Source organism: Dreissena polymorpha, chromosome 2, assembly GCF_020536995.1.
Source record: "Dreissena polymorpha isolate Duluth1 chromosome 2, UMN_Dpol_1.0, whole genome shotgun sequence".
NCBI classification, from domain to species: domain Eukaryota; kingdom Metazoa; phylum Mollusca; class Bivalvia; order Myida; family Dreissenidae; genus Dreissena; species Dreissena polymorpha.
Genome location: NC_068356.1, coordinates 123,495,015 through 123,508,176, shown reverse-complemented (window position 1 = coordinate 123,508,176; position 13,162 = coordinate 123,495,015). Strand labels below are relative to the sequence as shown.

The 13,162-nt window shown below is 33.6% G+C and overlaps 1 protein-coding gene across 1 annotated transcript in view; it reads right to left on the bottom strand.

Annotated features, from left to right (window-relative positions):
• The window catches only part of LOC127870045 (deleted in malignant brain tumors 1 protein-like), a 9,778-nt gene extending 1,175 nt beyond the window's left edge, over positions 1-8,603 (bottom strand). Inside the window, exons 1-14 of the mRNA XM_052412706.1 lie at positions 8,498-8,603; positions 8,091-8,247; positions 7,457-7,620; positions 6,823-6,970; positions 4,591-4,739; positions 4,162-4,309; positions 3,899-4,065; positions 3,219-3,366; positions 2,942-3,102; positions 2,154-2,241; positions 1,703-1,783; positions 1,176-1,345; positions 791-938; positions 204-364 (exon numbers count right to left, since the gene is read on the bottom strand). Coding sequence (XP_052268666.1) covers positions 204-364; positions 791-938; positions 1,176-1,345; positions 1,703-1,783; positions 2,154-2,241; positions 2,942-3,102; positions 3,219-3,366; positions 3,899-4,065; positions 4,162-4,309; positions 4,591-4,739; positions 6,823-6,970; positions 7,457-7,620; positions 8,091-8,247; positions 8,498-8,555 — 1,948 coding nt within the window. The 5' untranslated portion in view covers positions 8,556-8,603. The remainder of the gene's footprint in view (positions 1-203; positions 365-790; positions 939-1,175; positions 1,346-1,702; positions 1,784-2,153; positions 2,242-2,941; positions 3,103-3,218; positions 3,367-3,898; positions 4,066-4,161; positions 4,310-4,590; positions 4,740-6,822; positions 6,971-7,456; positions 7,621-8,090; positions 8,248-8,497) is intronic.
• Positions 8,604-13,162: the final 4,559 nt, after the last annotated feature.

Here is a 13,162-nt window from a genome sequence, read left to right as displayed (position 1 = left end):
ACAGATATTCATACTATTTTAATATACATTTATATCAATTATTGAGTTTTCATCCTATAAAATTGCAATTAAACAGATCACCACATTAGAAGATCGAGACATGGCCCTGTATATACCTTAAATAGGTTTGCGGGGATTTAAAAAGTAAAACAACCTAACGTATAACAGTTTACTTTACATGTAATATTAATTTATTTCCTTACAGCAATTGAAACCGACACTTGTTCCATTCACGCACGTTTCTTCATATTCAGTTTGCTGGCAGTCAGCTAGATCTGTTTCGTTCCCAATGCAGTTGTAACCACGTGATTTCATTTCCCCCGTCCCGGTATGAAAACGCCCATCGTCATACATGGTTATGTTTCTGTAAATAATTTGTGTTAATTTCATAAACTTTGGTGCTATGTTTTTATCCCAAAGATATTTCGAAAAATACCAGTCAGACAGTTTTAAAAAGTCAATACAAACAAATTCACAACTTATTTATGCTAAAGCAAGTTTATACTGTCAAAATATTCGAAAAGCGTTTTTAATTACTACTGCAACAAATTAAAGACAATGTACCAATTAATATTTTTCCCTTTTTCAAAAGTGAAAACAGTGTATTATAGTTTTTGTGATCCTTCGTAACAGGTAGATATCGACAATTACAAAATAAAATTGGAATGACCCAGAAGCAAAAGTTGTTATTTTTATCAGCTATATTTATTTCGACACTTATATTTGTATCAGGCTTTCATAAAATAATTACAAGGATAATAATCATGAAATATATTACATCTGTACTAACCCTCCTTCAAATCCTAGCATCCTACAGACAACCATTGCTGTTTTGTTATCAACTAAATCAGAGCAAACAGTTTCCCAAGTTGATCCATTCAAGATTTCCAGTCTCCCAGAATATTTTGTTTGCCCATCCATAAGACGTACTTCGGGTCCTGTTGAAAGTATGTCATTTTAAATTGCGAGTTATGGAAATTTTTCAAAAGTATTACTTTCATTATTCGGATATCTTCTCGAGCCTAATAGACACGCGTTGGAATGAACATACGTTTAATTTTTCTCAATCGCAATTTAAACCGTTACGAATAATGATTAATGTTTTATAAACTAAATACAGTTGATTTTTAGATATCACCATAATTTATGTACATATTATTTAAAACTGCACTTACCGCAATTGATGGCAGCATGGTCATTTGTACTGCACGCACCATGCGTCCATTTATTAGCCGGTGTGCATCCTGTGATGTCTGCTTCGCCGCCATTGCACCCCAGACCGCTGATGGCAGCGAAAGTGCCATGCGATTGGTAATGTTCCAAGGCATCGTGTATGGACGCATACCTGATTATATAAACATGGGAACTCGAGACAAAGTATACTATTCTCAAATTGGCATCTACTTCTCATGTAAATTCAAAATTATTGCCTAAAAAACAAGTTTCAAAAACACAAAAAATGACCAAATTACTAGAACTAGAAACACCACCCGGAAACAGTCTATAGTGGGCTTGATTTTTTTATAAGAAAGACACACTCAAAAACACACAAGAGTAAATTAGCTCATATAATTCATTTTAAAATAAACAACAATAGACGAGAATCCTACTGTAGTTTAATTTAGTTTTGTTCACCAGCGAAACATGATTCCACACTCATGAGTTTGTCTGAAATTAAATTTTTTAACTTTAAAATTCTTACTGTGTTCTAAACCCTAACATTCTGCATAACACCTGCGCATCCCTTGTTGTTTGTCCAGCGTAACATATTCCTCTCCAAGCACTGTAAATAAACCATCAATGTTTTAACATTGTGCTTGTAATTGCAAACTGTTTTTCATAAAGACTATAACTATTTTTACAGTCATGTGTTCGACATGTTAGGATTCGATTAGCATAGTAATGGCAAATGATCGATAACATTCAATTATCGTTCAATTATATTCCTAGTTGTTCATCATTCATTACAAACGTGGAATATTACAGAATATTAAAACATGTTTGTCCAAAACCATAACGACGGCCAATACTTTTGTAGTGCAGGTAATATATATTTTTAATACACACAATGCATTGTGTTTTCCAGAAAGAACATTTTCATCAAAAGAACGTTGAATAAAAACATTTAATAAAAGAAACTACATAATATTTACCCGTTTGCATTATTTTCCCGTTCATATATTTCCACTCTACCGTTAAAATATTTTTTTCCACCGATGAGTCGTATCGGTGTTCTGGAATCTTTATGGAAAGAAATAAGTTTGGTATCATTTGTTATTTGAATCGTAACATTCCTATAGTTATTGTCTGTTCAACTTCCCCCCTGATATCAACGTTATGTGCGCGTAGATTCTTTAACCATCGTTCTTAATTCCGAAACATAATGTCTATTGTATCCTAACATATTTTATTTTTATTTTTACATAATAGTTAGCACTTTTCAAGCACAGTCTCAACAAAATTTTACGGCGTTATGTTCTTAATTAAAATCAGGCGTGTCATTATCTAATAAAATCAAGATCATACGCGGGAGCTTGACCTATCGTCTGTATAGTATGTTGTATAGATACATACACTATGCATGGTGGAATGATTCAGAAATTCAACTGTTTTTGCTGATGACACTGTAAGCTCAGTTTAATAAGAATGGAGATGGAAATCGTTGATTACCATAGGAATATGTAAAACAAATCTTTATGATAGGGCTTTAAACGTTCAAAAAAGGTGATATGGTTGATATTTTGTAACCGTTTCAAAAATACATTTTGGTGTTTGTATGTAGCTTTGAGAAAGGGACACAAACCTTATTTAGCTTATCGCATTTCGCATACAATTATATTATCATAACATTAACAAACACCTCAACAACGCAGACGCACACGATTATCACGACAATATTGGATATGTTTAAAGTTCGAAAATACAGCCAACAATTTCTTACAGCAATTGAAACCGACACTGGTTTCATTGATACACGATTCCACATAGTCAGTGTGTTGGCAGTCAGCAATGTCTGTTTCGTTTCCAGTGCACCTGTAGCCGTGCAATTTCATTCGTTCTCTCCCAGTATGGAAACGCCCATCGTTGTAAACCGTTATATTTCTAAAAACGCATTCAGTGTAATGTTATGGTATCAATGCTCATTATTCGTTGTAAAGGAAATGCATGTTTGGGTATATTCAGGTTTTTTTTATAAATAGACACACACTTAGACTAACCCTTGCTCGAATCCCAGCATGTTACAGACAACCATTGCTGTTTTATTATCAACTAAGTCAGAGCAAACAGTTTCCCATGATGATCCATTCAAGATTTCAAGTCGACCAGAATACGGCATTGGACCATCCTGTAGGCGAACCTCTGACCCTTATAACAAAATGAAAGTATGTTATATGCGTCGTAGCATCATTGGACGTTTCTAATTTCTTGTTTGAGATGATAATTGTTTTATAAACGCCTATAATAATAAGAAAGATTTTCAAGTAGATCTAGGCTAAAACCATGTAAATAAGAATTCTTTGCAAACACAAGTAAATTATTGCATATTCAAAAATTTAGACATTGCTGATCAGTTGTGTGATAAATAAATTGATCAATAAACACTAATTATAAAGATTTTCCGGTATATCTATTACAGATTTGTTTGCAAAATTAATTTAACAATTACATCTTAAGCAATTCACTTTGTTTCATACATTATCTTCTTTTTTTCAAAAAAAGTTTGTTAGATTAGTAATATTAATAATAATAATTGATTTAAATGAAAACATTTAAACATGTATATAGTCAAATAGTTTTTGACTATTTTTTAAATTCCTTGTGCGTGTTTAATGATACAAATTAGAAATCAGCGCTTCGATGAACCAACACTTAACAAAGTGTGATAAATGTAGCATACTGCATTTCACAGAGGCATCTTCATTATGGAGACAGTTCGATGGAGAGAGCCAGTCGCTTGATTTGCATTCGGATATGTCACTTTCGCTTCCCGTACATCGCATTTCATCAATGGATATTGATCCACTTCCCTCGCCGTAGTACGCACCACCAAATGCTTTTGCATCTCTGAGGAATATTTTTGAAAACATTAAATTAAAAAAGAATTTACACAACGTACTATAACTATACATGTAAATGAAACGATTTGTTTTACTATCGTACTTTGTGCTGTAGCCAAGCATGCGACAGATGACGTTTGCTTCAAGGTCATCAAAGTTGTCATCACATATCGTCCCCCACTGTCCCCTATACTCCACCTCAACACGACCGGACTGGGCACTGGTGCCGTTCACAAGCCGAATTGGTGTACCTGCACGGATAATTTTTGTTTATCAGATGTGGTTTTTTTTCAAACATTTAGTACAAAAAGTTGCGCAAGGCTTGTATGCACTGAAAGATTGCTACCTTAACTACTGCATTATGTTCTATAAATATTGATAACATATGACCGACTTTAACGGTGATGGAAATTTAGTTTAGAAGCAACGCACTGGCTTTGCTTCACAATGAAGTGGTAACACATAAGATCTCCCTGTACACCTAACCTACTTACTAGTGCGTTCTTTTTACACCGAGTTTTATTGTACTCACGACAGTTCACTGAAGCTACGCTTGATGAAGAGCATGTTGTACCATTCCAACGAGTACACATGGAAATATCCTTTTCACCAGCTTTACAGTTGTAGGATATCGGTGAGAATTGCTTGCTTAAGGTGTGAGGTTGAAAAAGTTGCGCTCCGCTGAAAAGTGTTTAATATATAATTAAAATACAAAATATTTTTCTCATATTGCGACAGTTCAGCACATAAAAATGTAAAACGGTTAAACTTCTTGGAAAGACTCTACAGAACTTACTCAATAAACCCATTTAATTTCATAATATGGTATTGAACGTATTCGTCCTATAATTTCATCTATATGGTATTGAACGTATTCGTCCTATAATTTCATCTATATGGTATTGAACGTATTCGTCCTATAATTTCATCTATATGGTATTGAACGTATTCGTCCTATAATTTCATCTATATGGTATTGAACGTATTCGTCCTATAATTTCATCTATATGGTATTGAACGTATTCGTCCTATCATTTCATCTATATGGTATTGAACGTGTTCGTCCTATCATTTCATCTATATGGTATTGAACGTATTCGTCCTATAATTTCATCTATATGGTATTGAACGTATTCGTCCTATCATTTCATCTATATGGTATTGAACGTATTCGTCCTATAATTTCATCTATATGGTATTGAACGTATTCGTCCTATCATTTCATCTATATGGTATTGAACGTATTCGTCCTATCATTTCATCTATATGGTATTGAACGTATTCGTCCTATAATTTCATCTATTTGGAATTGAACGTATTCGTCCTATAATTTCATCTATATGGTATTGAACGTATTCGTCCTATAATTTCATCTATATGGTATTGAACGTATTCGTCCTATAATTTCATCTATATGGTATTGAACGTATTCGTCCTATAATTTCATCTATATGGTATTGAACGTATTCGTCCTATAATTTCATCTATATGGTATTGAACGTATTCGTCCTATAATTTCATCTATATGGTATTGAACGTATTCGTCCTATAATTTCATCTATATGGTATTGAACGTATTCGTCCTATAATTTCATCTATATGGTATTGAACGTATTCGTCCTATAATTTCATCTATATGGTATTGAACGTATTCGTCCTATCATTTCATCTATATGGTATTGAACGTATTCGTCCTATAATTTCATCTATATGGTATTGAACGTATTCGTCCTATAATTTCATCTATATGGTATTGAACGTATTCGTCCTATAATTTCATCTATATGGTATTGAACGTATTCGTCCTATCATTTCATCTATATGGTATTGAACGTATTCGTCCTATAATTTCATCTATATGGTATTGAACGTATTCGTCCTATAATTTCATCTATATGGTATTGAACGTATTCGTCCTATAATTTCATCTATATGGTATTGAACGTATTCGTCCTATAATTTCATCTATATGGTATTGAACGTATTCGTCCTATAATTTCATCTATATGGTATTGAACGTATTCGTCCTATAATTTCATCTATATGGTATTGAACGTATTCGTCCTATAATTTCATCTATATGGTATTGAACGTATTCGTCCTATTATTTCATCTATATGGTATTGAACGTATTCGTCCTATAATTTCATCTATATGGTATTGAACGTATTCGTCCTATAATTTCATCTATATGGTATTGAACGTATTCGTCCTATATTTTCATATATATGGTATTGAACGTATTCGTCCTACTGCATAGTTTATGCAAATAATTTGTTATCTTTAGAAAAACTAAGTAATTAAGGTTATTTACAAAATATTTGCAATGTTATGCATGACGTTTCATGTTAATTTTTTATCTTTTTAAGTTATTTTTTTTCTTTCAATGAGACCTTCGATTGGTAAGGATTTTTAAATATGGTTTCAAAAACATAGCATTTAGAACTTATGACGGATTAGTGGTTAGTTTTAGATTTAACCTTACTAATAAAGGTCTTGCTCAGCTCGAAGTCGTCCGAGTGATTTACAAAATGAAAAATACATTGTAATGAAGATATCAGTAAATTAATAGCGTTATCAAGTTAATCACGCTTTCGACAGTTGAATTCTTTCGATCATGGTTATCAGTGAATTTTAAATCTGCAACTCTTTTAAAACTATTAACGATTAAACGAGTTGATGTGTGTTGATGTGATCTATATAATGTTTTCAATATATTGTTAACGGAAATACATCAGATAGCATAAATTATAGAATCCATTACTTTGAACCAAATCCCATCATTCCACAGACGACCATGGCCTCGGATATGGTGAAATTGTCGGCACATATTGGTTTCCAGCTTCCAGAAATGTTCACCTCCACCTGACCGTCGTGTGTGGTAGAACCAGGTGTCAATCGCAAGTGTGTTTCTAAAAAGATGTATCGTTCATGTGTGAATTACAAATGTACATAAAACGTTGATGTGCGCGTGTACATTTAAGTGGTCTACTAACAGCGTTTAAATATTGAACAATAACTCATTATCGGAGACAAGGTTCAATCTATTTCAAAATGTAATGATATAATTTCCATTATCGAACGTAAGTATATCTATCTAGTTCATCGGCTTATTTCGGATATGAATCTTATCATTTAAGTGATCCACCCATTACGAATGCAATTAATACATATAACCTTGGCATGAGTAAAACAAACCATGAGATACAAAATAAGTTGCCTTTATTGGTTTCTAAAGTGGTTTCCCCACATTCAAATTTATTTTTCATTTACACTCAAGAATTACCGTATGTATTTTAAATGGGTAAACTTTTTCGTTATTTTGCTAACCTTGATGCCGTAACGGTAACTTAACCAACGCTATGCAATATGTATTAAGCATAAATATATCAACATACGGCAGTTGACCCCGACGTCTTCTTTGTGTGCACAATCAGTAGTTTGCCAACTATTATGCGAGCAGTTTGCAACATCGTCTTCGTGACCAATGCAGTTTAGGCTGTCCAGCATGATAACTCCACTTCCTGGGCCAAACACGCGTGGCGGGACAACTTCTGCTAAACTGTATATATGTTTAAGACAAATGACTTGATCTTTTTTTTTAATTATAAATATAACAAGGTATGTAATTTCTTTTGTGTTAATGTTTGTAACTGATCGCTTTGTTTTAAAACAGTGCTCGTGGATTGCAGATAGCGCATCCACAATGGATGGGACGCTCCCACAGTGGGGATTGAACCAGGGACCTCCCATATCCACTACGTTACGGCGACCATATCAGTTCATTGCAATATTAGTTTGACCAATATTTTGTTTCTAATATTTCAGGTATGACGCCCCATAAAACAACCAAGGCTGTACGGTTGAGCTCCAAACTAAAAACAAACATTAAAAAAAAACACAATCCTAAAAAATACATGCATTAAATCACTAAATAAAAATTATCGATATGATTGCGATTTATTCATATCTTAAAATATAAAGTTATCATACGGTTAAGCAATAAAGCACGTTTAAGGGAAAATCTCGTACCCCATGTCCGTGAATCCGAGCATCCTGCAGACGACCTTGGCGCTGTTGACAGTGAAGTCATCATCACAGACTGTTCCCCATACTCCGTTGTGCTCCACTTCCACTCGACCAGAGTACGGCGTCTTGCCACCCACAAGGCGGATATTGGTGGCCGACACTTTAATACACATATCAATCCTTCAACGGTAGAACAGTTAAAATGTCTACGATACGACTTGTCATTGTCCTTCCTCATTGGTGATGCATCCAAATAAAATTAATACGAAATAAATTATTGATGGGGATATATGTTATTATATAACATCATATAATATTAATATAAATACGTTTGTTTTGGTCATAAACATGAATAATTTTTATAAATGTTTTTGTAAACATTAAAAAACAAATAATATAAGGTCGCGTACCTATTGGTAGCGTAAAAAGCAGCCAACACAAAATCGTATTTAACTGACACGCCGTCATTGCCAATCAGTGGTCAATCCATTTAGAAAACAGAGAATCCAAAGTTTGAGCGCGATTAGGAAGATGTTGGCTATATATAGTCCCACGTCACGTGGTTTAATTTATACGTGGCCGTACGATTTGCCAACCCTTCCTTGTTGATAAAACGTCGGTGACAGGCCAACGGGGATTTTTTCAAAAAAGCAATCTGTTTACACAGGATCATCTTCGATAGAAATATGCAATTCGCTTTGGAATTCAAAAAGGCATTTTGCTTTTAATGATTGTCTGCATTATAGAATCGAGAATGTTTGAAGTGGCAGTGCGTATTAGATTGATTGTTGTCTCAAGTAAATAAAGACGGTGAATCCCCGTGCTAAAAGAACAATTGGCCTAGTCTTAAATTGAATTTCAGAAGAACCATGCTATAAATGCAGTTTATGTAAATTAAAACTTATTTAAATAATCCACACAACTATGGTATAATACAAGTGTAGCATGGGAACGAATCAAGAAACAACTGCAATTTTAATAATGTTGGTTTCGTCTTGATGACCATGAAATTTGACTGTTAGATAGTATAAAATATCAAATGACATGATATATCTTCAAACATCCAGTTTTTATTTGATAACAACTGTGTTATCTGCAAACAATACAAACCTCAACCACTCGAATAACATCAATCATTTTGACCGGTCTAAGATAACATTTTGAAAATATCGTACTCCGCGACCCAGCAGCATGTCCCGGTAGTTGATGCAAAAGCATTCGTGATTGACAAATAAACACATCTAATTAATTAAGATTGAACTTACAGCTGACTACTTACGTATGATAAATAAAATTGTTTATTTATGATTATTTATTATCATGAGTATGCATTAATAAATAAGTATGGGCTTTTACAATGTCATTAATGTCAACGCATTGACTGTATACGTTAAAAATGAAAATATAAGATTGACGACAGTTCTTGCTGTTAATGTGTGTCACAAAATACGACAAAATATTTTTGCACGCACATATAAACAAGTAAATGCAAATCAAGTCGAATCATATAAGATCGGGCACGAGTTTTCATTTCCTACGTTATTTTAGAAAACGAGTTAAACAAATCATAGCATGACAGCGAGTATCAGATCTTTTCATCCCATTCTTTCAAATAAGCAAAGACGGTAAATATTAATGATTCATTATAAAACCGTTGCAACGTAATTTCAGCAAAACCCATGTTTCATATGTTACAGATTACTTCATTTCCATTTCATGATGTTACACAACGGCAAAGAGCCAAACTTTGTATCGCAAAGCAATTCGTATCTGCGATTTGGCATCTTAGATGCATACAAGCTTCTTGTTAAATTAACTTCACATTTCTGTTGTCAATTTAATGGTTTAAACGAATTTTAACAAAATATTTTAATACATATTAATATTTGTTACAAGTCATTGCGTTTTCGTTTACCCGTTTCAAACTTGACTGCGTCATCTGCCCGTATACTTGAACAAGGCTTACATCGCACAATTCAACAAGGCTTAAATCGTCGGAGATCTGAGAGAGGAAGGTATGTTTGTCCGAGATACCGCTCCTGTCGAGAATCATGCGAAAAGAAGCATATGCTATAAAGCATTCTCAATCGGACCAGGAAGAAATAATAGCGATATCGAGGTGTAAATCTGTAAAAGTGTCATGTTTATTCAGTTATGTAAGGTTTAACAACTACGTATTGCGGTTTTATGAATGTGCCCTTGATTTGAAATTGAGGGATCTAACAATAAACTTAACTATTCATCGATTAAACGATCTTTTTACCAGATTTAATATTCTTTATTAATATTTTACACGTTTTAATGTATTTTATAGCTTTAACGTATAAATAACTTCCCTGTAAGATGTGTGACACCAATCTTTATGTTATTTTTACATTAACAATAATACCATGCTAACAAAATAACATAAAGTGAAGATAGAGTATATAATAACATTAAGTTCTATTATTTTCGACGTAGAATCATATCATATTTTGAACTGATTTTTTCTCAAACATGGTCGTAAAAAGACAAGTTTGAATTGGGCGTAAAAGTGTGTTTGTTCATATTCAATTTTACTGCCTTTACCATGAAATATACATGGACAAATTGTTGAATATTTTTTATGTAAGATAATTGTTTTAGTAAATGAGTTTGTAATACTATTTTATATTTTCAACGATTAAACATTATTTTTTTATGTTTCAATCCAAAATCTCAATTCATACACACATACATTTAGAGTATGGACTTCATCTTAAGATTATTACTATTCACATCACTAATCCGATACTATTTAGCAATGTTTGACAGGCATTAAGAAAATTTGGATTTGCCCTGGCTATATCCCACAGTGGCGAGCAATTGCCTGGTTTAATAACATTTCCTAGAAGGTTGTACTGGTCACAGCATAAAAGTCGCTGAGCCACATTTCGCTTGAAGATTCACTGTTTTATCAATTTTAGTTTTCCATGTAAACTTTGTTGGGAATAGTCTAGTTTCGAGTACACGTCGGCCATGAAACCCACACTTTGATTTTCCAGATTCATATATCTGCGCAACCTGTTGTCAAATACATCGTTCACCAAGTACTTTGGCGATAATCTGCAAAGCTCGCCTAGGAATTTTAACTTCGATCAGTCCATGTATGTTTCAATCGGGGTTGCATTTGATATACACATACAGTAGTCCGTAGAAATACTTTTGGGCAAACCCCTAATGTGTTTTATACATAATATATATGCCGTTTCTGACCGAGCTACATCACTTGCTTCACAGTTATTTCAGAGTTCACAACCGTACATTGCCTTCGGAAGGACCGTTGTATATATATTGTCATCAATGTTTTTGCACTTACATTTTCGCTGCCAATACCAGAACCACATATGTTCAAATATGTCCCACGTAGTTTTACATTTACTTCCTGGATAGATCCCTTTGTTGCCAGCGCACTGTTATGGTAAGTGGTTCGACGCATAATCCCAAGAAACTAGGTTTCTCATCAGAACCTAGGTTCTCACAATGAGAACCTAGGTTCTCATGAGAAATATGGTTCCCAAATGAAATCTTGGGTTCTCATGAAAACCTAGGTTATCAGAGAGAACGACGCGAAAAGCTGTCGAGAACCTAGGTTCTTATGAAAACCTTGGATATCAAACGAGAACCTAGGTTCTCATGAAAACCTAGTTTCTCATGTGAACCTAAGTTCTATGTGTCTATGAGAACCTAGGTTCTCATGAAAAATCTAGTTTCTCATGAGAACCTAGGTTCTCTAGCGTAGACTAAGGTTTTCAAATGAGAGCCTAGGTTCTCATGAAAACCTAGGTTCTCATGAGAACCTAGTTTCTCATGAAAACCTGGTTTCTTGGGATTTCATAAACCTAGTTTCTCATGAGAACCTAGGTTCTCATGAAAAACCTAGTTTCTCATGAGAACCTAGGTTCTCATAAAAAACCTAGTTTCTTGGGATAATGCGTCGAACCGCTTGTCATAAGTAACCTCCAGTTGTCTCCCATTGCTTGGTACACGCTGGCGGCATATGTGTAGAATGATAAGAAATAGACTTTAAACAGTGAATGTTACTCTCCAAGAACATTTTTTTGATCAATGTTCAGACAATGCTAAGTTATATTCAACGAAACTCGTAGGAAACTTTTAGAGGAATGAAATAAGTAAAGGAATCGGTCGACATTGGTCTGAACACGTTAATAAAAAATTAAAGTGATATTATGGGCATTTTTCAATGTTGAATTGAGCTGAAAAGAATTAACAGGTCAAAATAGTTAGTTAAAATGTGGTTTCTGACCAATTATCTGCAACTCATCTTGCTACCAGTTGTTTATAAAAATTAATTATATATTTGATATTCTTACGTGACTCACCCAGTCCTCTAAGCCGAAATGATTCGTAAAACAAAATTGTGTCTTTGTGTCTTATGAACGAATCTGCACTAAAACTAAATTAAGGATCACATCGTACATGCATGATCAGTTGTCAAACACAAGTACGCTTAATATTCAAATGCATTATTTTTCTCTTTCCTGGATATGGTTTTAGTATGTTGATCCTGCATTAACAAATATTAGTATATATGAAGTGAAAACACCAACAACAAAAAAACGGTTGCGATAGACACCTATTAACTGTAAGATGTCCATAATATCACTTTAAACTGTTAATGAAATACATCTTTAATTGTAAATATTATTTTGAGACTAAAATTGAAACAAATTCAGATCAATCGTTACATAATTCATTGTTGCAGCATTAAATGAGTTTCAGATATTCAGTTCCATTGTTACGGCCTGTATGGTACAGTTTTCTATTTTAAGTATGTCTGTGATATAGTAAGCTATCATTATGGTATAAATAGAAATTTAATCTCTATTGATAATGAGTAATAATGTATTATTAAATCGTAAGATATCGCCCACACTGCAAGAAAAACGTATGCACTAAAGACTTTGCAAACATATTTCAATAACTTGAGATAAGGTCACAAATAAAGTTCTTAACGGCGTGTTTTCATTCTGTCCAGCCTGTGTGTAATCATATGTGAACCCCATTGATCCTGCGCCCTGAATAATATGTGTCTC